A 27,009-nucleotide genomic window follows, 5' to 3' on the forward strand; every position below is an offset into this window, starting at 1 on the left:
CGGTTTAGTTTAGGATATACTGAGTTGCATGAGCAAGATGAGTACTTTTCAATAGAAAATATAATATTTGTAATTAGGGATGCACCGAATCCAGATTTTTGGGGTTCGGCCGAATACCGAATCCACTGTTTAAGATTCGGCCGAATCCGAAACCGAATACCGAATCCTACTCGTATCCTTATTTCATTAACACAGTAAAACACATTAATGAAGTAAACAACGTCCACATCAGTGTATTTTTATTTCATTTTATTTTATTTATTTTATAAACTGAAAAAAAATAAAAGAATAAAAAAAGAATAAGCAGCAACATTATGCCAGGATGACAAGTGGGAAAAACTATTTTGACAATTACCTATGCTTACCCAAGTTCAAACCAAAACCTGTCAATAAAAGTGCAACAATGCAAAGAAAAGTGTTTTTCTTTGTTTAAATCAGAATATGTTGGTGACTTAACTGAAATTAATGTTACTGAACATTTACTCAATAGGCTAAACATGGATAGTAGGGCTGTTTAGTTTTCGTTTATAACAGTAGGCTACGATTAGAACAGTAGCCAAATAAAACGAAAAATATTACGGAAGATCACACACATCTTCTGCATCATTATTAAATTAACGGAAAAGCTCTAACCTTTCACATTAAATGAGAGTTTCCTTTCAAAAAGACAAGACGCTCGGCATTAACAGGTGACAGCCGGTTGCGAGTGTGGGAACGAATGTCCCCAGCAGTACTGAAAAGTCTTTCACTGGGCACAGAGGTCGGTGGTGCACAGAGGTAGATCTTTGCCGTTTTTGCCAGCAGTGGAAAACGCTGGCAAATTCCAATTGCTGCATGAATGGCTTTAGCTCGTGTGTGATCTGAGGACCACTGTTTGTTCGGTGTAGGGCTAGCAAAGCTAGTAATGGTCGTCTGGTTATCACACGTTTTTAGCTGTGACTGTCCAGCTGCCGTACCTGAAGTTGCTGCATTTTGGCTGCTGTCTGTAGATTCCTTCATGCACAACTCGTATTCTTTTGGATGTTTTAGACGCAAATGTTTTAACATCGGCGATGTTGTGTACTGCTTAGGGTCCTTGCCACCACGAGACAAATTGGCATTGCAAATTGAATATAAAGCTCGACTTGAATCGCCTTCTTTTGGTTGAAAGTACTGCCAAACAAAACTTTTTTTGCTTACGAGATCCATTTTCAGATTCTTACAGCCTACTACATTCGAACGGGTCCTATGTAAACACCTTCACGTAATCAACGGCCGTGTGATGTCGTAGTGCAAGTCTAGGGTTCGGTGGAAAATAAATCTAAGGTTCGGCCGAAACCGAACCCCGTCAAAAAGCCCAGGATTCGGCCGAATCCGAATCCTGGATTCGGTGCATCCCTATTTGTAATATTTCATCACTGTCTCCTGCTGCAGCTGTTGAAATGTAAACAATAGTAATGAACATGACCGAGTTGATTATCCCGATCATTTGGACAAAGTGTGAAACAGTCTGATTGTTGGAAACAAACACTGCGGTCACACACACAAGTGCAATGCTTTATAATGTTTTGGTCTTTTAACTTAATACCAAATTGTAGGCATGCATGTTAGTAGTAGGTATAACGTATTGAGAAGCATGTTGTGACGCCAAAAATTTGCAATGTGTACAAATCCGAAGTATCCTTCTGTTTAGTAAAGGTGTCGGACTTTCAACTACACAAAGTACCACCAACATCTTTTTTCCCCCTTTATCCGCAATACCTCCTCTTCCGAAAGATGTTGAGGCTGTTGAGCTGTCCCTCCCTTCACCGCCACTTCAGTGCTTATAATTCGCTTCCCAGGTTTACCCAAACAGTCACATGTGGTATGCTCCACTAACTTTAAGAAATACAAGTACACTCAATATATACAGGTTACTAACTTTTGGGTGTCACAATATGTCTCAATATTTTAGGTGTACTACTAATCTGCTTACCAAGTTGCAGGGGTTAAACATCTGTATATGATATGGCTTCCTTGGTGAAGGAAACACCATAATGTGCAAGAACACTAATACCTTCCATCTAAGGGGAAGACTTCCCCCCGGGGTCCCATTCCAGACATGACATCCACAGGCAGAAAGCAGTGTAATGTGGCTAGAGAATTCTAGGCAATCCAGAAGTGTACTTGGGAGCCAAGAAATAGACAACTGCACCATTTCAAATACTACTAGTGCTTTATTCAGACACAAGACTGTGCCCTTGGTCTCCAGCACAGCTGCCAGAGGGAAGCAGCACAGATCACAGCAGGCAAGTTAATTGGCTCCTTCCATCCTGGTACCATGCACAGCTTGGTACATTAGGGCAGTAGGTACCTATCCCTTCAGCATATACAGCTGTCCAGGCTGACTACCCATGGGAGGACCCTGTTGGATAGCAATGGGACCCAGAACACCTGTGCCTTGAGCACCTGCAGGGGCAAGAAGGGTGCCTCAGTCACACCGACACAAGCCACCAGAGCATCTTCTGGGCAGAGCCAAGCATACCTGCTACACCTGCAGGTCCACAGCTGGTGTCACAGCAGCCACACACCTGGTCATTCCCATCGACAGACATCCACCTGCAATGGGAATAGCAAATGTTTAGCAGCTCAACTCATCCAGCATCATAATGCTACAGCCACTGACCTGTTAGCAGCAAGAGAGAAGGAACAAGCCTTGTGTTGGGAATCCACAGGCACAGAAGCCACTGTTGCTCTCAGGCCACAAGTAATGAACATCTAGGGGACAACAAAAGCTTGTCAGATGCCATCACAACCAGTTCACTTAAGCACAGAAACCCTGCACATGTGCCTGTACTCACTGAGCTCCTGCCATCTTGAGAGAACCTGAAAGCATCCAGCTGAAGCTGCAGCTTGTCATCCTGCTTTCTGGGCAGGAACTGGGAGCGGGATCCTGTCACCTTGGCATCAGTCAGGCACCTGAAGGCCAGGCATGTCAAGCAGCATTGCCCAAGTGGCCTCATACACAACCATACAATGTTACTCACCCAGAGTTCTGCACAAAGGCATAGCTAGGGACAGAGGACACATCAGGGACCAAGGTGGCCACACAGCTGTCCACAAAGACACGCAGGGGCTGACTGTTGCTCACAAGGACAGAGGCTTCAATGTTCAGGACATTTCCCAGGAAGTACACATTGGAGGCCCTCTCATTCTGCCATGCATCTGTACAGAGGGCACATGCACTTGAGGACAAGCCCACAGAGCAAAGCCAGACATGCTGCATGAATCCCTCACCTACCATCCATCAGCCTCAGTGAGAAGCTCAGTTGTGCCTCAGCAGCCATTGTGGCATAGTAGGGGATCCAGGTTGGCACCAGGGCATTGCTGCTCACATTTTGTTTCCTAAGGAGCAAGTATGATTTAGAGATCAGTGGTCATTGACACCAAAGAAATGGTCCTCTGCATTTAACCCATATGCATCATGACATGCAGGGGGCAGCTAATTCAACACCCAGGGAGTAGTGCCTTGCTGGTCAGGGACTCAAACCTGCAATCAGTTACAAGTGATTTTCCCTAACCATTACACCACCACTACCCATTTGGTACAGTCATTAGAATGAATGGCTCCTATGGCTAGGAAGCACCAAAGCATATGGGGCATCCTCACCTCAAATAGTGACACTCAATGCCAACCATAACACCATTGGTCCTCACAATGGGGAGGCCATTAATACCCCTGGGTGTGTAGACCAATGCAAAGCTGTAGACCAGGGTATCAGCAGTCATCTGGAGAAGAGGAACATGATTAGCACTAGCATAGCCAACACAGCAACCAGCAGAAGGAAGCCCTCATACCGTCAGTGTACTTCCACAGGCCTGCAGTGCAGATTGAAACCTCACTGTGCCAGAAGCATCCTGCCCAATGGGTGCGCAGCCACCGAAGGTGATGTCTGATGCATTGATGGGCTGACCATTACCAAGGAGGATTGGTTGCACAAGCACCACAACAGAATCCTCCCCACATACAACACTCACACTATCAGGGCTCACTTGCATTCCAGTCACAGATTTAACCAGAGCAGGAGCCACTTGCTTGCCCAGATAGCCAGTCGCCGCCACCTGGGGAGCGCCTACGCCAACCTGATAGCCGGTCAAAGCCACCTTGGGACCACCTGTGCCAACCTGATAGCCGGTAGAAGCCACCTGGGGACCACCTACGCCAACCTGGAAGCCGGTCGAAGCCACCTTGGGACCACCTACGCCAACCTGATAGCCGGTCGAAGCCACCTGGGGAGCGCCTGCGCCAACCTGATAGCCGGTCGAAGCCACCTGGGGAACGCCTACGCCAACCTGATAGCCGGTCGCCGCCACCTGGGGAGCGCCTACGCCAACCTGATAGCCGGTCGCCGCCACCTGGGGAGCACCTACGCCAACCTGATAGCCGGTCGAAGCCACCTGGGGAGCGCCTACGCCAACCTGATAGCCGGTCGAAGCCACCTGAGGAGCGCCTGCGCCAACCTGATAGCCGGTCGCCGACACCTTGGGACCGCCTGCGCCAACCTGATAGCCGGTCGCCGACACCTTGGGACCACCTGCGCCAACCTGATAGCCGGTCACCGACACCTTGGGACCACCTGCACCAACCTGGAAGCCGGTCGAAGTCACCTGGGGAGCCCCTACGCCAACCTGATAGCCGGTCGAAGCCACCTGGGGAGCGCCTACGCCAACCTGGAAGCCGGTCGAAGCCACATGGGGAGCGCCTACACCAACCTGGAAGCCGGTCGAAGCCACCTGGGGAGCGCCTACGCCAACCTGATAGCCGGTCGAAGCCACCTGGGGAGCGCCTACGCCAACCTGATAGCCGGTCGAAGCCACCTGAGGAGCGCCTGCGCCTACCTGATAGCTAGTCAAAGCCACCTGGGGACCACCTACGCCAACCTGATAACTGGCTGCCACCACCTGGGGAGCCCCTAATCCATTCTGATAACCTGCTGGCACCTGAGGGGTCTTCACTTGAAATCCAGGCTTCAGTTGAGCTTTACAGCTACAACCTAATAAAAGAAGCAGCACTATAACCCTCTCATGCACTGCCATTGTTTCAGAGCTGGGAGCAAAGCACACTGATTTGGCTGCTTTGCTTGCAGACTATATTGTAGTTGCTGAAATCCTCTACACCTGCCAGGCCTGTTCTGATTCGTCAGTATGGAATCCTCACCATGCAGGGTTAATCAAACACTGCTTGGGCTCTAACGACTGAAATACATTTTTCTACCAACAGTTACTTTTTCTACCAGCAGTTATCAGTTTGGAGCTCTTGTGCTGTAGTTTCACAGAGCACACATACATAGCACATACATATATATTTTAGTGGTGATTTTTGGATTTAAGGTAACAGGCAGGCCACAAGTGTGAAAAAGAACAGCTCAGTACAGCAGAAACTTGGTGGAAAATCACCCCAGAATTTCACAGCTCATCAACTTTTGAAGAAGCTTTGGAGACTTAAGGAGATCTTACATAAAATTACACGTGTACATGTATATGTTTGAAACGAGTGGCGCTAAAATATTTTGTAAAACACGTATGTGATTTGTAGGGGTTTTGTGAAGCAGAAAGTTTTACAAATGATATATTTTGTTAAGGCCATACATCTCGCTCATGTTCTTTAACATTTCTGGTAAGACTTCACTTGAAGGGGCACAAATAATGTAGCATTACACTATTACTTATATACTAATTAACCACAAAATAAGTCTTTGTTACAGTACATACTAATCATGTGCTAATTCATCACCTGAAACCACGTAGGTTTTGGCCTGGCCAGTACTTGGATGGGGGACCTACTAGGAAAGCTGGTTTGCTGCTGGTGTGTCCATCCTGTGGATCCTAATGTCCCAGTGCAGTGATAGGAACAGAATGCTGTAAAAGCTGTGCTAGATTGGCTTGGAGCTGGGGTAACTGCCATTAGCCTGAGACAAAGTATTACCATTGAATAGTACACCATGGAGGTAATAACTGTAGTTCTCAAAGCAAATAATATATTTGCTCTATTTTATTTTTGTTTTATTGGGTTTTTTCCCCCAAGTTATTATTTTATTGCTTTTTTCTGTTTGTGTTCAGTTCAAACGGATTATTTCTTGTCACATAGGCTGCCAAATCTCCATGCACACAGGCTGGTGACGGGTGAGCTGCTGCAATTTGAATTACCCATTTCCTTTAATTTGCTTTATGTGGGGTTCGGAACTTGATTTGCGGGTACAGTAGGCTGTGTGCTACTGTAACAATTTCCAGTCTTCTGAATTTAGTTTTTTGTTTTGACTGCGTTTTTCTCTTTCTAATACCATCCATTATTAATGGTTATATTGTTCTGTTTTGTATCTAAATGAAATAATTTGCAGTTGGGTGGCAATTTCCTGCAGCTGCTGCATCTTTGTGGGTGAGATCCATTGCAGTGATCCATGATTGATCAAAGCACCTATGGATAAAACGCTGCCTCCCTCATTTTTCATGTGAGGGTGGACTGGCTCAAAGCCAAACTAGTTTGACAAATAGCAGAACCCTGTGATGGATAGTATACTGTTTACAAAACAGAAGAGCCTTGCAAAAAATCGAGACCTCGCCACACTCGGAGAAAAAGCCCGTATTTTAATGCCAATGTTTTGTCTCTTTGTTAAATTTAACTTTGGCAGCTTCATTAGTGTCAGGAAGGACAACTTCACTATCCCACAGGAAGCTGCAAAACCAAAAATGTGTCTGCAAGAATCCGCGGCAGTGGAAACTCTTAAAGCATAAATATGCAAATATTTTGATGATTTATTTTTTGATGGCATGGCTTACATATAATTTTTATATACAGCTCTGGAAAAAATTAAGAGATCACTCGATATAATCTGCATTTTCAAATCCTGGTTTAATCCTGGTTCTGCTGGCAGAGGCTACACTGAGCGGCAGGTTGCTTCCAAGCTCAAGGTTTCTAAGACAGCAGAACACAAGAACAAGGTGAAGAAGGAGACACTGGCAGGGCAGAAGTGACTTTCTAATGCCAGAGATGACCGTCAGTTTATCCAGCAGTGCGTCATGAATCCGGGGATGACCTCAGTTGACCTTCGAAATGAATGGGAAACATATCTGTCAATTGAGAAATGCGTAAAACTGAAAATTTTGCTGTGGTCTCTTAATCTTTTCCAGAGCTGAATATATAATTCTTCCATTTTAAATAAATGCAGGCAAAAACCACCCCAGTGAGGGATTAAAGGCAGCTGGGGGAAAAAAATTCCACGGTCTTTTGGTCGCCTGGTGAATACGTGTATGTACACAACCTTATCCACTGATTGGCTCCAAGAGTCAGAGGTGGCTTTCACTACTGCTGGGACCTGAAATTTACGAACGAGTTGTGGACAATGGCAATCCATTACACATCACAGCTGTGCCAGATAATTTACCTGCCTGATATTGTATTTCTTCTGGAAAAAAAAACTCTCTGGGTGAAAAATGGCTCTATCATGTTTCTAAACAGCAGGGGTCACCCTCATTACTATCACAAATTAATTAAAGCTGCTAATGGCAGAGGGCATTTTGTTATTATAAGACCCCTAGATTAATTTAACATATATATGTAATGTCAATGTGAGGCGTGATCCAGATGGATGGGAGACCACAGGAATACATGTGAGCTAGATCTAGACAAATTGCAAGTCCTAAAAACGTTCTCTGCGGCTCTCTGCTGCCTCAACGCAGGCGCGGCGTTTTACTGTGCCGTGAGATCTCTGCTGAGCTGCCAAAATTAATGAGATACCCTATTTGTCATGAAGAGAGGACTTTGCTTGTATCTGTTGATGGATGCTCCTATAAATGTCTAGCCCCTGAGACTGCATGATGTGTTTTACTAGTTGACCTACAGTGTCCCTGTGTCTGGTGTCATCCAAGCAAGTTTATTCCATCTCCTTGGGCTTGGTTCTCTCAAAAATAAAGGCCTCCAAGGTGAACTCTCCCAGATAAACGGCTATAATTTCAGGCAACAGATTGCCTGCAAGTATTTTATATTTCCAGTCAAACTATGTTTTACGAGGGTTTGCAAGACTGAATTAAACGTTTTACAGTAAGATTAAAGGTAATAGTGTTGCTTTTCATGAAAGTATTTGTATTTTGCACATTGTTGAATATATGTGACAGTAAAATAAAATTAAATATGCAATATGCTCACATTTTTAACATTGTTAATTGCTTACTGTAATAGATAGAGTGTTAAAGTGCTAATGCTATTGGGGGAGGGGGGAGGTTGGCAGGTGGGTGCTGCTCTCCTGCTTTCTTTTTGGTTTATTCAGCAAAAAAGCCATTTGTACGCTTGTTTGTCTTGGAAGGGTGTTCACACATTCTATGTTCCAGATTCCCTTGGATCTGTTCATGATCCCAAAGACCCCAAGTATTGTATTGTTCTCTTCTACAGATGTTAAAATCTATATATCTAAAAACTGCACCATCCTCTTTGGTGGCCCTTCTTGATATATGTAAGAGAAGGAAATTATGTTTTTGATGGAAAAATGCATCCAACTGATGTCATGCCCTGCCCATCCGCCCCTCCTGTTTCCTCCCTAGTGTGGCCCTAACGAGCCGCAACTGTTAATCATTTTTGTTTTCCCTCTCATTTCAACTCTTGTGTGAATCACTCTAGCTGCCTCTAGTTTGCTCCATCGTCAGTCTTGTATATAAGTGCTTCCCAGTCGTGTGCTCCTTAGTTCTGTGTTCTGTCATTGAAGATATCAGACAAGGATGTTCAGCAAAATGAATTGATCAACTGCGAAAACAAATTTTATTTGGTGGCATACAGTGTGTGTGTGTGCGAGCGGGTTTACCTATGATAAATATCAGTCTATTTTATAAAAATGGGTGACTGCTATGAAAAAACTAGTGCTGTCAAACGATTAAAATTTTTAATCAGATTAATCACAGGGTTGCTGTGGATTAATTTCGATTAATCACGATTAAATACCATTCATTTTCAATCTATATTAATCACATTTAATTTTGCATGAGCAAACCGACTCAAGAAAAAAGGGAATATATATGCACTTAACATGTTTATTGAACATCTTGAACATGAGTCGGATGTATTCCATCTGCCACAGAAGTGCAATACCATGGACCCATATCAAAAAGCAAGATTTTTTGCTTAGCCGGACAACTTGTCGGATTTAAGGTACCTCAGTTTAAATGGTCTTTATCTTCGTTCGCTTACAATTAGCACGAACTACCGTAAATTCGACAAATAATCCAACTAACCATGAAGTCCAATTCTAGCCCGGTTAATTGCCATTGTTAGCAATATCAGTTGATAACACATTACGTGCGGTGCTTTACATATAAAACTCCGTAGCAACACATCCACAGATAACTTCGGCGGTATAGCGTGCGACCGATTTAATGAGCCACAAATGAGATGTAGTGCTTAAACAGTAAAACTACAGCTTTCCCTTCTGTTGATAAAAGGCGCAGCCATCTTGGATTCTGAACTCGGGATCCACTGTGCTGCTCCGAGATCTCCGAGAAACGGGACCGTGCATGTCGTTACTTCTGGCTTCAAAACTCCGGAATCCGACTCGGAATACGAGTTCCGAGGGCAAATGGAACACACCAAAACTGCCCAAAATGGGTTGACAGAGACATTTCAGGGATTTTGAATCATTCTGCGCTGCAGATGGGTTAATTGCGTTAAAAATTTTAATCAGATTAATCACGATGATGGATTAATCCGCGTTAACCCGTTAATTTTGACAGCCCTAGAAAAAACTAAAAATACAAAAACTCTTGTATTTTGTTAGGTTACTTATGGTTATGGGGTGGGGGTTAAGGTTGTCATAGTTAGCGTTAGCATTTTTCCCATTGAAATGAATGAGCGGTCCCCATAAGGATATGTTTACCCTACATGTGTGTGTGTGTCTGTGTGTGTGTGTGTGTGTGTGTGAGCTTGGCAGGAGCAAATCCATGGACCGACTGTGGGCCCTCGAGGACTGGATTGGTGAACGTTACCCTAGGGTCATTACTATGGCAAATGCTGATGTACATTTTGATCAAAATTAGATATATATAATATTACTGCATACACAGAAACATAGTCTACCTATTTTTATTTCTCAATTAACACATTCTGCCACAGACAGAGGTGAGTCTTGCCATGAACATATTTGTCTGTGTACAGACAGGATGATGGTCCCAGTCTGTTCCTTGTATGCTTTCTGGGATCATCAAGACCCTGTTAAGTAGTTAGGGAAGATGTATGGATGTTCTATGTATATTACATTTAACTGCAGTACCAGTAGTAATATACACAACCAAAGCAAGCTTTATGTTCAATCCTCCCACCCATGCACATTAAAACAGTCTTTCCCATCTGAAAATATTAATCCAGGTGTTCAGTCACTTTGCCTGCTGGGTAATTACTATCATTAGTCATAGTCTGGAATGTGGGTACCTCGCTCTAATCGGGCTCCTTCCTGTTTTCTGTACTGCTGGCCCCCATGAATACCTCAAATGTTTTCATTGTTATTTATTTGTCATATTATAATTAATGACCATTTGCATCGCACAGAAATATATAGAAATAACGGAAGCTTGTAATAAATTGGCTTATTTTAGTTTTAAGTAGCTCTGCTGAAAAACCTCTTAAGTGATATTTAGAAATACAATAAATAAATATCAATTAAAGAACTCGTCAAGCATGTACCGTTGAGCTGAATGAGCATTGTATTTCTGGGTTATATTACAACAAACATATATAAGTTTATTCCTGGTAACACATACACTGTATAGCCAAAAGTATGTGGACACCCCAATTAATCAGAGGAATATCCTGTGTAAACCATACCCACTGGGGACACAGGTATAAAATTAAACATACATATACAGTATACAATCTCCTGTAACAAACATTGTCAGCAAACACAAGCAAACAAAACATCTGGGAACAACTTCAGTTGTGAAGTGGTCAGCCACACAAGCTCACAGAAAAAGACTTGACCACCGAACATCAGTACCCGAGTGATTCTCATGAAACCTCATTTCCGAAACCTCTATCATTATCGCAAAGGTGTCCATTTAATGTTCATTTAATAGATCAAAAAATAGTAGTTGGCTTTTTAATACATGTGTAGAATCTATATGTTGTGTTCCTTCAGGTTTGCCACATCATTTAAAAGATATATCAAGTTTCAGTGAAATACAAAAAAATATTAGGTTGTAGATTCCAGATGGTGTTGCAGTAATGACAGAAATCAGTCAAAATCAAATAAAAATGTTAATTAAAAAATCTACATTATTTCAGAGTTTCAAGTAACTGAGCATGACTTAATGAGCATGACTGTTAATAAGCAATTAAAAAAAATGATCTTGATGTTTTCAGACTGTTGCGGTAATGAGATTTTTAAGGACTTGTTTCGGGAAATGTAAAAAAAACATGTAAAATTTTCTGTAAATGATTTTAAATGTACCCTTACAAACATTTCTGACCTGGCTATTAATGGCTAAAAAAGAAATTTGTCGATGCAAGCCTTTTTAAATACTTCATTTTTGAAGTCTTTGAAACTAAGATTTTGTGAGAATTACCTACCCAACTTTAATGGCAGCAAATCCAGCAATGTTATAGCATCTAATGGAAAGTTTTCCCAGAAAAGTAGAGGCTAAGATAGCAACAACCTTGCTGAAAAAAACAGCACAGACCAGCAAAGCTGGTTACCAGCATGACCAGCACAATGCATGCTAGTTACACCAACATATGTTGTGTTTTGGTGCTGGTGGACCAGCTTCATGAAGCTATGCTGGGTAACCAGCACTAACCAGCACCAAACCAGCACTACCCAGCATAAACAAGCATGGAAATCATGCAGGTCCATACTGTTTTTACAGCAGGGACTGAACTGTCCAGCTTAATATTAATACCTGTGGTTTCTGAATGAGATGGTGCACAAACTGGTGTCCATATAGTTTTGGCCATGTCGTGTAATTCAATGACTTTGTATACAGTAGCCTTGGTGTGATGTACCCAAAGCAAGACAACATCACAGGTCACCTGAATGCAAAAATGGCTCAACACCAAACATTAATATTTACAATACCAAATAATGTAAATATGTATTAAATATGTGATGTTAAGTATGAGATTATTGTGAGGTAAATGGGTTGAAGGCAACAGAGAAACAACATCTCAGTGGGCTGGTTACCTTGAAACAAGACCTGGAGGGCTTCAATGTCCACTGTCTGCTGGAGCCTCCAAGTATGCTAATCAAATTCAGAATGTTGGGTAAATCGTAAATGAAGAGCAATGCTGTTTACTTCTGGGCAGCAGGGCTTACCGTGGCACTGCTCCATCTTCTCTATGGGTCGAGGTTTGTTCCACGGCTTGCAGCTTACGCCAAACTGCCGTGCATGATGCTTGGGGGCACTGTGACGTACCCTAGACAGCCAGTAAGGAGGCAAGTGTGCGTGTTCAGGAACTGTGGGGTGATGGCCAAAATCAAGGAGTGTGAGCACATGACGATAGCCACAGCAAGCTCTCTGGGATAGTTGTTTGACAGTTTGTACAAAACCCAAAACTCCTAAATAAATCACAGTCACCCCCAGACTACACTTAGTTTCTTCTCAAAGCTTTTATATAGAATTATTTTTTGTTTTTGCAGATACTGTTGTTCAATTATTCTTAAAATGAAAGGCTGATATGGATTCTTACCACTGGATAGTTATATTTTTGGACTCTGCTGATGTTTTTAGGGCATGTATATTAAAACGTTAGAGCAGAACAGTGCTGTCAAAGCACATTTACCTCTTAGCACTGCGTTAGCTTATTAGACTCTGCTTTGTTCAAATATTTAAAACGCTTTATCGTCTGATTTATTAACGGAAAATAAAAAAGTTTTTTTTCTGGTTTAGCCCGACAGCCATTAGCTAACCCTTAGAGCATGACAGAAATCCGTGGAATCCTTCTCTTACTTTGTGGAATATGATGGGACCCTAACATTGTGTTTGTTTTCTACACAAGTCCTGGTCCCTCATTTTAGGACAAGCTGTGCAAACACAGTGCAAACCCTTGACAACATGCCCACTGCTGTAGTGCACTGACAACAGCCAGCTTCAAACCATGAGTCACTTCCTCCCTGTACAGATCATCCTTATTATTAGGTCGTCCCCAAAACAGTTGCCGTAGCTTCACTTTCCATATGGAAGCTAAATTGTCAATAATTATTAGATACAGGGTAAGTGACCTTATTGCTATGGAAACCTGACTGCTGGGAGATGTGCAGTGAAGATTTGTGCTGTCGGGGGCATCGGCTGCCTGTTCTCTGAAAATGGGTAAGTACAGTATAACGCTGATATGTATCATTCATCCTGGATCCTCTCGCCACTGTCAGACTGCTGTGCGATGGATGCGTTCCATGCAACACTTTAAGCACAGTATTGCATTTTTTGTGACAACCTACACATCTCTAACAAATGTATGTATGTATAAAATACGTTTTAAACACAATCATGTCCAACAGAGTAATGAGGTGACATACTGTAACTGTCTGAAGACGCCTACATATTGGAGAGCGGTGTTGCTTTATAAAATCCAAAAATGCAGCCGTTTGTATAGTTATTCCTTATAATACAAGGTTACCCGGTCCAGGGAAGGATCCCCAGTGGTAGCTAATGGCTCAAAAATTGAGCAGGTAAGAAGATAATACATTTTAGAATATTTCAAAAGTGATTTTTTTTCCATAGAAGAGGGAATATGTGTTTTTACATGACAAATTTTAGTACTGAGTTATTTCAAAATGACTTGTTTCATAATTTAATCTCAGAAATAGAGGATGTACGGCATCCTTTGCGGCTGCGGTCCAGCTGCCAGTGAGGATATCGCATTTCTCCAAGGATATATCAAGGCGTGTCAATTCAAGAATTCTGCATCAAAAATGAAAACTTATTTTAGAGTAGCTTGTATCAGCAGAAGGACAGTATTTTTTCACACCAAAGGGAGACGGGGTACCGCACGGTGTAAGGTACATGGAAATGCCTTGGATCTGGGGACTGGTGACTGGCAGTGGTGATTTAATCGCTTTCTCGTGTCTCCAGCAGTATGTGAGAACGGTAGACTTGTTCAGGTACTCCTGAGCTGGTACAAACCGAACAGAAGTGAGCACTCCGTGCATATCTACCAAGAGCAAAAGGGAATGAATGTCTTTTACAGTAAGCTTTTGTGAGACGACAGCACTCAGATGCAGCAGCACTGGAGCAAGACATCAGCAATACAGTCACTCAGAGAAATGGACGTTTGACTGTCAGCTGAGGTGCGATGTGAGGTGACCGCACCCTCTCTGTCCTGAGGATTCCCTCTAGTTCTATGCTGTGACAGATTGTGTGACAGCTGTTGCGGTCTTTGACAGAATGTCCCATGTCCCAATGCTGCATGTCACCCATGCTGCGTGTCATTCACCAACAGCTCACGTCCCTTGTGACTATTGAACTTTGAATGGTGCCAAAGTGAACTTGCTAGATGTTTAGAAATTCAAATTGAAGTGTTACTATATCTGGAGCTATTAAGAGAAAAATATTCATAATGCAGAATAACTGTAAGACTTGTGTCAGCATCTAGTCGTGACTGGTAGCCCATCCAGGGTCAGGTCACTGAGACCCCATACTGGGTAAGGTGTGATGAAACTTGGATAGCTGGATGATTGAAAAATGGAAGGTAACATATTGAAAGTTTCTTATCAGAAGAATAAAGACATTTCTGTAAACCAGTGTTCCACAATTCCATTCCTAGTGGGCCAGACTGCATCACACTTTGTGGATTTTCCTACTCAAACACACCTAATAATTAACCACCTACTAATGCTGAGCTAAGTAAAGGTGTGTTTGAGCATGGAAATCTGCAAAGTGTGTTGGAGACCGGTCCTCCAGGACCGGACCTGGGCAACCTTGGAGGGACTTCATGAGTGCATTTGAGCTGAAGCCTGACTGCTATGTGTAAGTTAGGACAGGGTCTCAGTCTGAGTGGTTGATGGAAACAAGGTGCTCAACCTGACTCCTGTATCTGTCCGTGGGCTTTTTATTATGGCTGAACTGATATATCGACTCGGTGATAAAATCGACCAGCATTAAGGTGAATTTATTGCTTTGAGGGAAAACCCGCCGATAAAGCACTGATGATATCTCCTTAAACATTTACGATGAGAAAAGGAGCCCAGCCTCTCGCCAGAGAAGATGTGGGGAAGCAGTGATTCCTGCCTCACAACTTACAGCTTTTAGCCTGGGTCCTTCAGCATGTTAACGATCGACTGGGAAAGAAAATTTCGCATTGTACTGTACAAAAATTTTTGGACTAAAAGCTTCTTGTTTGTGAACACGGTTCATTTGTAAGCTGCTTCTACTTTTCTATTTTCTGAGAGTTTTTAATTTGCTTTTAAGTTTTTACTGTAGGTTAGGTTTTAAGTTTCAAGGGTCTGCAATGGGGTGGTGACCTTGTTTATTACCTGGCTTGTGCTTGTAGCTTCTGCGATAGGCTCCGAACCCTCGTAGACCCTGCATAGGAGAAGGAAGCATACATGATGGTTGGATGGATGGATGGATGGATGGTTGGTTGGGTTGATGGGTGATGGATGGAAGTTTTAAAGGTGTAAGGTGGTTTGATTATATTTGTATATTAAGATTGTGATGTTGTTCTGTTTGAGTGTGGAAAAACTGATAATCTCCATGAGTACAGCAGTCAGAACGTTTGCAGTTTTTAACAAACTAAAATTATATAAGTTCATATTGCCAGTTAATGGGATTTTTTGCTCCTTAAAATCGCATATCATGTCTGAGATAAATTTCTCATTCTTTTTAGCACCAGGGATGCTGCAGGCATAGTATGTCAATAAGTCAATAATGATAAAATAAGTATATTACGGGCATATCACGTATCCATTGTTCAGAATAGGGAGCAGAATGACTTCTGAAGCTGGATGTAGACACTGCTAATCAGTTCCAGTGTCTGTTCCTCACAACAGTGTCAAAGTCGGTCCCACACCATTAAAAACATTTTGGAGATACGTGTGGCTGCTGGACTTCAGTGGAGGCAGCTGGTGTGTGGAAACGCTACGTAAAAAGGTGTAAAATCTGTGCAATGTTTTACGTAATATTTTTTTCAGGATAGCTGTTGTTTCCAAAAGCTTAATTATTTTTAAATGTTGAGGGTGACAAAGCATCAGCCATCATGGAGACCCCCCCCCCCCCCCTGAAATCCTGCCTTTGTTCCTCCCTTCTTTAAGTGCGCATCTGTGTCTTCGAGCTTGGGGTTGATGCCTTTGAGTCAGGTGGGTTTATTTAGCATAATCCAGTCTCTTTCCTACCATTTGTGTCATCATTTTTTCTTATAGGGATAGATACATAGATAGATAGATGGATGGAGGCATGGATGGATGGATGGATGGATGGATGTACTTTATTGATCATGGCTGGGAAATTCTTTTATTACAGCAGCAAATATAAATTACAAACGTAAGTTACACAGTAGTACGGAGGCCCTGAAGGGACCTGTGCAAAAAAATAAAATGTTCTTACTTTCCTGTGCGCAGGAGATACTTCCTTAAGTATAGGAAGAGTTTAAGAAAAAAGACACCATTTTCTGACAGAAAGGAACAGATTTTTAAACAATGATTTCTTTTTTTTAATTCATCTCTTGGCCTCCAGTGTGTCTGCCTGTTCGCAGAGGATTGCTACTGAAACCTGGTGGCTATCTTTATTGATTTTTCTCCTCCCAGAGATTTTTTCCCCAGTTTGTATCAGGCGTTTTAAACTGGCTGTGGTTAGTTGGGAGGGAACGCTTGACTTGTCACACATGTGATTTTTAGATTGACATCTGCTGGAAGTGGACGGGGCAACTTTGCTGAATTCTCATTAGGGCATCATAAAACTTGTTTCTAATGGTGGAGATGGGTTAGGGGTGTCATGTGAAGGACACAGTGCAGAACTGGCAGGTTTTCTCAGCAAGAAGCCGATCACAGCCCACATCAAATGCCTTTACCATTCATCAGGCTACATCCAGGGGACCCTTGAACAATGATGTAAGTATTTTGCTGTTTTGGACTTAACTGTACTTAACTGTTTCTCTTAATCCTGGATAATGCCCAAATATGTCATTCTATACTAAATTTCCATGCACAGGCAGTCCTCAAGTTACGAATGGGTTCCATTCCCTAAGTCTTTCCTTAACTGAAATTTGTAGGTATCGGAAAAATACTAAAACAGTTACTACAAACCCAAATTTTAAATGTAACAGACGTATGGCAGTCCAGTCGTAAGTACGAGCTTTCCGTGAGTCAGCTCATTTCTGTAGACAGACAGACAGACAGACATGCTTGACAGATACATTTGGAATTTTGTTTTTGGTCTTGCTTTTCATTGGTATGCTTAATTAACGTAGTAAATTCTTTAATGACATTTAAAGAGCAGTTTTGTATAAAATGCAAACAGACACAATGCATAATGAAGTTTTCATGGAAAAACAGAAGCTAGTAATTCAATCTAGTAAATCATCTGAAGCTAGTAAATCATTTGCTCCCTTGGTAGCCCTGTTGGTAGCCCTGTATTAAGTGAGTAAGTATTAAGTAAGCAGGGCAGTAGGGCATGTCCCGGGGACATCTGGACTCCCCCCCCCCCCTTCCATTTTTCTGTGAGAGAGACAATAAGTCTGTAGCACTTGCATTTCTGGGAGTAATTAGTATCGCCTTCCCCATGCTCATCTTCTAAATGAGCTGTTGCACATGTTGCCATCATAGGCCATAATCATTCTGAACCAGAATTACTGGACCACCATTTTTATAGTTTGATTGCTGCTGCTCAAGAGACATTTTGAGCCAATCTGACAGCTTATAGGTCACAAACTCAAATAACCATTCATAAACATTTTCACTGGGTCACAGATTTTAAAAAATAAATTTTCAAATGTTTGTACCATCAGACTTTTGTGGTCGGAAATGATGAGTACTGTCCTAGAATTTTTTCTTTTTTTACTGCTAGTACCTCCCCCCCATTCATTTTTGGTGAAACAAACAAACAAACAAATACAAAAATAGGGTTCTTACATAATGACTGGAATACTATGGGTCCTGGGGCTACACCAGTTCTAGATAATGGAGCTGGGGATTGTAATAAAAGCAGGTTACATAGGGTACAGAAGAAGGAGCCCTCCCTAGGCCTCAGGCTGAACCTTCCTGCTCAGGCAAAAAAAAAAAAACATTAAAAACAGTCATGTGGCTACAAATCTTATTTGCATGTATTTATTAATGGGAACTGTATATAGCTGGGTGGACCAAGGAACAGAGGTGTTCTGGGTTATAGGAAGTCTATAAATAATCAATTGGAAATCTTTTTAGCGGGTTGTTTACATGGAAAAGGGGTTCTAGTCATAGATCTGCAGGACCAACTCAATAACCCTCTCGGACCCTGAAGCCAGAGTTAAAAACAAATTAACAAACTTTTCGTTTGTGCTTACTTTTTAAGCAGGGAACATTTTATTGTCAGCAATTTGCCTACTGACGATTTTTTTTTTTCAGATTATTAGCAAGCAGTAATTTATTTTGCTTTACGTTGGAAGATATTTAGTAAAATAATTCAAGGTATGCACCTTGCTTCAAAAATGTTCTTCTATTTTCTGTCTCCCAATCACTTACTCCACAACTACCCAACAATAATATGCATACCTTCTTTGACAAAATATTGAGGATTTTGTAATGGGGAGGGGGAGACCCTGACCAGGAGACGAAGTTAGAAGGTGGATAAATGGATCTTATAGGCTCTTATAATAGGATTCAAAATTAGCTGGCCTATGAGTAACCTTGATATCTGCCATGTAAATATTAATCCAATTAAGATATCCAAATTTGATTGGAGATAAAGGGCAAGCTATCAGCAAATCATCAACCCCAATGTTGACCTACAGTATGTATGGACAAGCAAATGGGCCTTTGCTTTATATCAATGATGTAGTAATATGATAAAATATCAAGGGCTTGCCTTTGTGTGATGTGGATTGGCAGCACAGAATAAGAAATCTGTGTGAATTTAAGAAACAGGGAGAAAGAGGCAAAAGCAGTATACAGAGTAGGAGATTGGAATCACCAAGTTAGAGGGAAAGACCTCCTCTTCTGACATGTGCTGATTGGAAGGTCCACGGGCAGCAGCTCAGTATGGAAGCAATCAGAAGAATGTGGCAAATAGCCATAGCATCGTTTTGGTCCTAGCCAAGGTTAACCTGTATTGGCTAAATTAGCGACTGTTCATTAGCACTGCTGTTAATACATCACATGCTGAATTACCTTCTACCTCCTAAGTTACTGAATGATTTATGCGATAAAATCCAAACTGACAATTTCATGGTAGACAAGATGAGGCAATGATCAGCTGAACCTAAGAGGCGTAATCAGGGATACCAGCGTCGCAGGATTTTGGATGACATGGTGGACATTTCCCAGATATGTCCCACTACAGCTTCTTCATTGGCCCTGTGCTGGTTTTAAATCCCTCCCTTTCTTTGCTAGAAGCTGGCAGATGGACGTAGGCCTACTCTTAGCCTTTTCTCTTATTGAATTACTTTCTTACATTTTTCCGCGTAAACACTGTTTTATCAGCATCAGGACTAAAGCACTCTGAGGAAGGCACTGTTTATGTAGACGTGCAAATACTCATGCATGGTCCACATTGTCAGCAAAAATACTATTGCAATGGAAACACTGAACTTTAAAATCGAAAGTGGAACAGAGTTTTGCCTCAGGCATCTGAAAAAAAACAAGTTTGTAAAGATCTTACTTAAAAAAAATTCCCTCATGGTGGCCAGAGTACTGAAGGTACATTTCTATGACCCTTGGGACCAAACTGGGAAGGTCTTTGCTTGGTTTAATTTTTATAAATAGCCCAGCTGTGATGGACCCTCCCTGACCAAACTGGGACCTCTGTCGCCCAATCGGAAGGCACTGTGAGGATAGTGCCTGGAGTCATTCTGGAGTTGCTCAAGGGTCTGTGCTTTCCAGGATGCCAGCTTCCCATCCCAGTTGACTTGGGGCTGGGGCAACGTTGATTGAATTAGCGGACAGTCAGCAGAAGGAGAGGGAACTGGGGCTTAGGGCTGAGGGAAGGAACAGTCTCTGAAGAGGCAGATGGAAACTCGCTGGACTACTAATCAACATAATCTTGGAACTGTCTGTCACAGGATATTATGTTTTGGTGATGAGCTCTGGCAGGATGGCAAGCCTGTGTGTTTCACTGGGATTTACTGCCATACTGTGCTGCTCCTAACTTAGTATAACAAGGTCTTATGTAGCTAAAATAAGTCAGTTCCTCCTCAGCTCTGCAGTGCTACCGTTTTGCAAAAAAAATGTTATAAAGAAATGGTTCTTATCACCTTTATGCAATGGACAGGCTGTATGCTGATGCAAAATCTCTGAGTCTGGGGATTCTTTGTACATATTAAACATGTAACTTCCCCCTGTACTTGAAGGAGGGAAACAGGCTGGAGAGAGTGCTGAAAGGACAGCCCACTCTGCTCATCCCTTTGCGGAAACCTTTCTATAGCCACATGCCAAATTAAAAGCAATATTGTCTTTCTGCCAAAGCAAGCAGATGCATTAGGAAGCACGCAATTTGGTATTTTTTCAGTGGAAACAACAGCTACGTTTGTTTTTCATCTGTTATTTTTAGTCTCTCCATTCATCTCCCGCCGATGACTGTGAGTCATCACTCATCACACCTGACAGTTGCATCAGTCTGCTAGAATCATCAGCATGTGCTGATCGTCTGAAGATGAGAGAAAATAATTCATAACATAAAATGGGGGTAATATGTACTTTAACTTGGAGTTCTGATATCTGGGTGAATATGTTCAAATATAAATACAGAATCCAGCTAACTGTTGTGTCAGGGAGTGAATTATTTAGTCAGTAAATTATTCTGTTCTTTATAGAATGATACTTTGATCATCTCCTTTTACATCACATTGCTTTAATTTTTTAAATGATATGCACAGCCTCTTCTCAGCAGTTATTTGAAAAGATGATAGAGGAGAACTCCCCCCTCCCAATGCAGGTTATAACCAGGAATAAATAAGATCTATTTATGGTAAAGTCACAGTTACAAAGCATTTCTCTCCCTTAAGTATGACATTCAAAGTATTGTGACACGACAGTGTAGCTTATGTAATTCTCTACACTGGCACAACAAACAAGAAAAGCAAGAAAGTAAGTAAAGACTAGCACTACACAACATTTAGGTCACAGGAGGCGTTTTAATCGAATGACATTGAAAAATAGTTGAAATTTTTCTTAAGGGCATACCAGTGACCCTCTTGAATATACAGTATAACCTTTCAGCCAAACTTCCATGTTTCTAAGTAGAACTGTAATGGGGTCCTACAGTATGTGCACTGTCATAGCCTTCATGTAACTAGGATATCCGTCTCAAAATGTGCTTTTGCACACCACCCCTGCTCCTATTTCTCTACTTAAGTTATTACCCAAAAATCTGTGTTATCATTATAGGAAGAAAAAAGTATTTGAAGAGGTTTTAGATAATGTCTTTCAGCTGAACTGGATAGAAGCAGAAATTAGTATATGAATACAAGTTTAGCCCCTACAACCCAGGGGGGAAATTGTTATGCTGAGCGCTGGAGGGAGCGATCGGGATGCAACGTCTCTCCTGCCTTCTACAGAGCAGCTTCAGTAGCCTGTAAAGCACATGGGAGTTTACAGGGCCCTGTTCCCCGGTAGCTCTCCGCATGTGGTGCATGTGGCAGGGCATCGTGCTCCTCATGTCAGTGGCGTCTGTTCTGCCGGGCGTCGGGCCGTTAAAGGTACAGTAGGTGAGTCAGAGGCGGGGATGGGTATGACTCATACCGGAGAGAAAATATGGAAAGCGGAGATGATGCCGCAGAGCTGAGTCCAACTTCCCGCATGGTGCCCAGTCCTCGCTGGCAGAGAAATGGGCAGGCATAAGGAAGCCGTATCTTTAAGCTGACACTATGAAAATGCATGCCAGTCCAGACTGCTGAAATGCAAAACGGCTCATGGAGATTACAGGTTAGATTAGAGGCTCACGCCGAACACGCTAAACGGCCCGAGGCTGCATGTATGAATACCCAGACTGCACTGTCATGGTGTACGACAGATGAACTCATGCTAAAACTGTCCTGAGCGTGAAGTGCTTGTTAGCACTGAAAGGAAGCTGCTGAAGTGTCCTGCTCATTCTAGACAATGATGTCATTTCTAAAAAAAAACCCTGCACATGTGTCTCTGCTAGTTCAGTTCAGCTAACTGCGTGTTTTTGCACTGTGAGGGGTGATTATATCAAGACGGACAGTGTCTATTTGGGGTTTTGCTCCTCACCTTATAGAAGATCATGTACTTTTAGTTTGATTTAGAAGATTAACTATACAGTAACTTGCAGAGGGCCTGAATGCTTGTTAATTGTTCTTAAAAGTTATCCACTCTCTAACTAAGTTTGACATATAACAACATGCCGGTGATTCCACTTACGACTAGAACGTCACACTTAAAGTTTGGCCATAGCATGAATCTTCCTGTCTCTGGGACACCTGAAAATTTCTATGGGTGATGGTTGTAAAAAATATATAAATTCCAAAACGGGGCAGCATGCTGGTGCAGTGGTCAGCACTGGTCAACACTGTTGCCTCACACCTCTGGGACCATGGATTGAGTTTCCACTTTGGCCCCACATGTGTGGAGTTTGCATGTTCTCCCCGTGTCATCATGGGGTTTCCTCCCGGGTCTCTGGTTTCCTCCTACAGTCCAAAAACAAAATGAGGTTATTTGGAGTTGCCAAATTGCCCATAGCTGTGCATGTGTGAGTGACTGGTGTGTGAGTGTGCCCTACCAAAGGATGGCATCCGGGGTTGTTCCCTGCCTTGTGCCCATAGCTTCTGGGATGGGCGCCGGACCCCCTGTGACCCTGAATAGGACAAGTGGTTACAGAAAATGGATGGACAGATGGATGAATTAATTCCAAATCTGCCTTGCAGGGAACAGTGGAAAAGTGGTCTATTAACACAGCATACCATTAATACCCTAGAAACAGCATGCTGGGGATCTGTGTTTGGGGTGTGGGGCAGCAGGGGCTCAGGTATGGTGGCAACAAAGGAGAACATAAAGTAGAGCTCAGAAACAAGACAAGATGTTCTTCAGTGGAAACGCCAACTATCAGATCCTTTTCCTGCTGCCCCCAATCCCTCTCCTTGCTGGCTCAGTTTTGGGCTGAGGCTTGATTAGCTACCAGCCGTAGTTAGAGTAGTTGCGATGCCCTGCAGTGCCATCTACATTACAAAGATATAGATACAGGTCAGCAGCAAGGCTCAATGGGCAGTGCTGCTCTCACCCGTCCTGCGTGAGGAGCCTTAGACCTGCCTCCTCCTAATAGTCTGCAGTTTGCATGTTCTTCCCAGGTCATGCAAGTTTCCTACCGTAGTTAGGGTAATAGGTTCTCTGAGGGCAGAACAAGAAATGACTGGTTGTGCATCTGATTGGTTGGTACTGCCTCCTCTAGTTGCTTGAACCCACCCCCTCTATAATCAGATTGGTTATCTAATTTTCCCTTCTGCCCTAAGAACATTTTTGTGTAAATTCCCATGAGCCTAAGTCATCTGTATGTTGCCCATAGCATGTTACGTGTGTGTGTGTGTGTGTGTGTGTTCCAACTAGCTCTTTGTTTGTTTATGACTTTTAGTCAGATGGCATCCAGAAATAAGTTAACTTTATTTATAATCTTAATAAAACGTACTGTATATAGCATTATTTGGCAGTAGTGATGAAGTCTCGCGCCAATCCTGGCGTCTTCAGAGTTTTATGGCATTTCACATACTAATCCATGAGGCTCATGTGTCAAAAATGTTTCCATTAAGGGCCTCTGTGAGAGAGCGACATGGCTAATTACGAGAACCGACAGAACCCCTCTGTGTAGACCTCACACAAGTTTATCGGTATTCCTTTGCTGTTTAAAATGCTTCTTTAATTGCTTCAAACCACTTCTGTTTGCGTTAGTGGAATTTAATTAAAAGTCACTTTTGCTCCGATTCTCACTTCTGTCGAACTTGAACATATGGCTGCACCCCTGCCACCCCCCGCCACCCCCGCCCCTTCACCCTCCTCCCTGTTTCCGCATCTCTGGAAAATTAATCACTGTCAGTCTGTCTGCACTCCCAAATAAAGACAATAAAACGGCACCTCCTGGGGAGCACTGACCTTCCGAATGAGTGAGCAAAGTTATTCGCGTTTAGCAAGTGAAGCTGGGCAGGATGGATGATGATTTCCTCAGCCGTGCTGGTAGGAAGCTCAGGGCCACACAGAAGTGTGGCTGGTCCCCTGAGGATTCTACCAAATGCCCCCCCCCCCAAAGTAAAGCTACCCTTATCCACACTCACACTTATGCACCCCACCCCCAGAACCCTGAAAATGTTCCCCTTTCCCCCCTTATAGGAGGCCCTGAGCAAGTCGGATACACAGGTGAGCCACCTCTGTGCTTTGGATTTAACTCTAAGGCCCCCTGTCCACCTTCTAACTTTCTAACCTAGTCTCACTTCAAGTTTTTGGACTGCAGGAGGTGATCTGCAACACACAAGGAGAACATGAAAGCTGCATGGAGACACAGAGCAGAGATGAAACGAATCCCTGTCGAGTCACTGAGCCACTGTGCCAGCTTGTGCATATATATATATATATATATATATATATATATATATATATATATATATATATATATATATACATACACACACATAGACATACAGGTATAGACATAGACACAGACAGACAGACAGACAGATAGACAGATACATATAGACAGAGAGGCAGACAGACAGACACTTGGAATTTAGTTCTTGCTTGAGTGCTGTCTTGCTTTTCATTGTATGTTTAAAATTGTAAATTCTTTAATGGCATTTAAAGAGCTGTTTGGTATGAAAAGCAAATAGTCACAATGCATAATGATGCTTCCGTTCGTGACAGTGATTCTAATTTCTTCATCAAAGGGCATCTAATAATTTTCTTTTCAGCTTGCATGTTAGTTACTCTTCTTACAAAGATTAGAAAACACAGTAAATGAAAACACTTTTGATTATTCCTCAAAGAATAAGAGGGCTTCATGCTATAGTATTTATTATTATTATTATTATTATTATTATTTACTAGGTTCTATTTCTGGTAAAGATGAAGGGGATGGATTTTGAGGGGGGTTCCCACAATGCCCTGGCAAATATGGCTCTGAAAACTACACCCATTAACGTGATGGAGTTTCTTTCTTCATAGGAAAGGAGCTGAAACCTGCAGTGAGATCTGAAGGCTGGAGGGAAGAGGGTGATGCGATTTTTCAAATTCACCTTCACCGCTCAAACCTCAGGAGTGTGACATGAGTAAATATGGACTAAAAAAAAAAAAACACCATCCCTGTCCTTAATCAGAAAAAGAAACGGTTAAAGGCCAAGAGAAGGAAGATTTTTTTTCTTGATGTCAAATGCATTTGCGGTTCTCCTGCTCACTTAAAAATGGATGATGATTGTTTTTGTTAATAGCATGAGGCTGGGGTAGATTTATTCAACAGAATGTATCGTAAAAAACACCAAAAAAACACCTGACATAAAATGATGAAGAAGAGCTTGATTGTTTATGTATTATGCAGGAGCTTCCATGTCACATATGTATTCATTATTACTACAAGATAGTGCCATTATGCCTTATCATGCACATACATTTGATTTTCTTTGGTCTTTCATTACACAAGGGTGCGGGCTGACAGCTAGAGCAGAAGCCCTTAAAGGACCCTGTTGTTTACTAAATTGTCTTGCTGGAGGTTAAATAAGGAGACAGGTGACATGGCTTCCCCTCTGGCTCCCGTTATTGGCGGAAGTACAAGCACCGGGGAGCGCGATGGCAAATCAGAGCAAGCACGGGGGAGGGGTAAACCAATGGGGCATCAGCTTCCCGCTCCACAAGGCCTGTAAGAGAAGCGTTCTGCAGTCCCAGCAGATTTCTCCCGCTCATTTACAGACTATACCCTTCCCTGGCTGCTGACGGCTTTCCAGCTCCTCTACAACAGCTCTTCACAGCCCTCGACTGGCCTGGACTCCTGTAGGTACAGTCATTGCCATGAGTCTCCCAGCAGTTCATACACCGTTCCTCAGATCTGTCACCCCAACAAGCCTCAGCAAATAAACAAATTCCATCACTTGGACACATATCCTAGTATCCATGGTACCATTTCATAAAAATATGTTTTTTCTTAGTGTTGCCTTTGCATCCCTCTGTTTGTGACCTGATGTCAACCCCAGGGTCAGTAATTTGCGAAATAAACAGATCGTTTAAGTAAAATAAAATTACGAAATTAAATTCCTTTCGTTTTTGTGGATGGACTTTGCTTGCCCTGTGAACTTCATTCCACATAATCAGGCATCACATTTTGGCTCAAACACCTTTTAAGCTGTCAGTATGGGGTCTGCAGAATGAAGTGTGTCTCTGACTGGTGGAATAAAACAAATGAGACCGACAGCAGGAAGTACATACATGCAGAGTCAGAGTGAAAATCACCACACTGTTCATGGAAAATGCAATTAAATCAGTATTAAATTTGCCATATCTACCAAGCCAGGAATTCACAGACTCAACCTGTAGATTCACTTTCCGTTGCCGTAAAACGTCCATGAGATTCATTCCATGGATGTGATCTATGATCGCTCACATGAATATCATTTCCTCCATTGCAAACCTTGAGACAAGGCTGCTGCAGGTTCAGAACAACACGGGTCTGATTTCTAGGTGCCTGAAGCAGTACTTACTGTACCGCCTCATGACGTGTCCTTCAGCGGGCACCACTTTCTTGTCAATCTACGTGGCAAATTGGATTTTCTTTAAGCAATAATAAACAAACTAACATTTTTGTTCCCATTTCCCCCTAAAATGAATACTCAATCTTAAATGAAAATAAAGAAAAACATATTTGCTTACATTCAACATCACCTTCTGACAGACTTCTTGTAATAGGATATTTTTC

At 42.4% G+C, this 27,009-nt stretch overlaps 2 protein-coding genes and 1 long non-coding RNA gene across 7 annotated transcripts in view; 1 reads left to right on the top strand and 2 right to left on the bottom strand.

Moving 5' to 3' along the window:
- Positions 1-4,864, bottom strand: part of LOC140578670 (zona pellucida sperm-binding protein 3-like) — a 92,033-nt gene extending 87,169 nt beyond the window's left edge. The window contains exons 1-2 of one of the 5 annotated variants that reach the window (XM_072700396.1): positions 4,753-4,864; positions 4,218-4,458 (exon numbers count right to left, since the gene is read on the bottom strand). The gene's annotated coding sequence lies outside the window, so the exon portion shown is untranslated. Of the gene's footprint in view, positions 1-4,217 lie in introns of all 5 variants that reach the window. The other 4 variants (XM_072700392.1, XM_072700395.1, XM_072700394.1 and 1 more) reach the window with 4 other exon arrangements.
- On the bottom strand, positions 2,341-5,103 carry LOC140578701 (zona pellucida sperm-binding protein 3-like). Its single transcript, XM_072700505.1, has 9 exons — positions 4,890-5,103; positions 4,165-4,217; positions 3,817-4,122; positions 3,629-3,747; positions 3,260-3,363; positions 3,006-3,183; positions 2,820-2,937; positions 2,635-2,736; positions 2,341-2,427 (listed from the first exon to the last, which is right to left on the bottom strand). Exons 1-9 carry the CDS (start codon positions 5,053-5,055, stop codon positions 2,341-2,343), a joined length of 1,233 nt encoding a protein of 410 aa, XP_072556606.1. The 5' UTR covers positions 5,056-5,103.
- Positions 5,104-13,151: 8,048 nt separating this feature from the next.
- Positions 13,152-26,310, top strand: LOC111834594 (uncharacterized). The gene is made up of 3 exons (XR_002836042.2): positions 13,152-13,296; positions 24,444-24,470; positions 25,272-26,310. It is a non-coding gene; the product is annotated as an uncharacterized lncRNA (long non-coding RNA).
- The last annotated feature ends 699 nt before the right edge of the window (positions 26,311-27,009 follow it).

This window comes from Paramormyrops kingsleyae, chromosome 16 (genome assembly GCF_048594095.1).
Source record: "Paramormyrops kingsleyae isolate MSU_618 chromosome 16, PKINGS_0.4, whole genome shotgun sequence".
In the NCBI taxonomy this organism is placed as follows: Eukaryota; Metazoa; Chordata; class Actinopteri; order Osteoglossiformes; family Mormyridae; genus Paramormyrops; species Paramormyrops kingsleyae.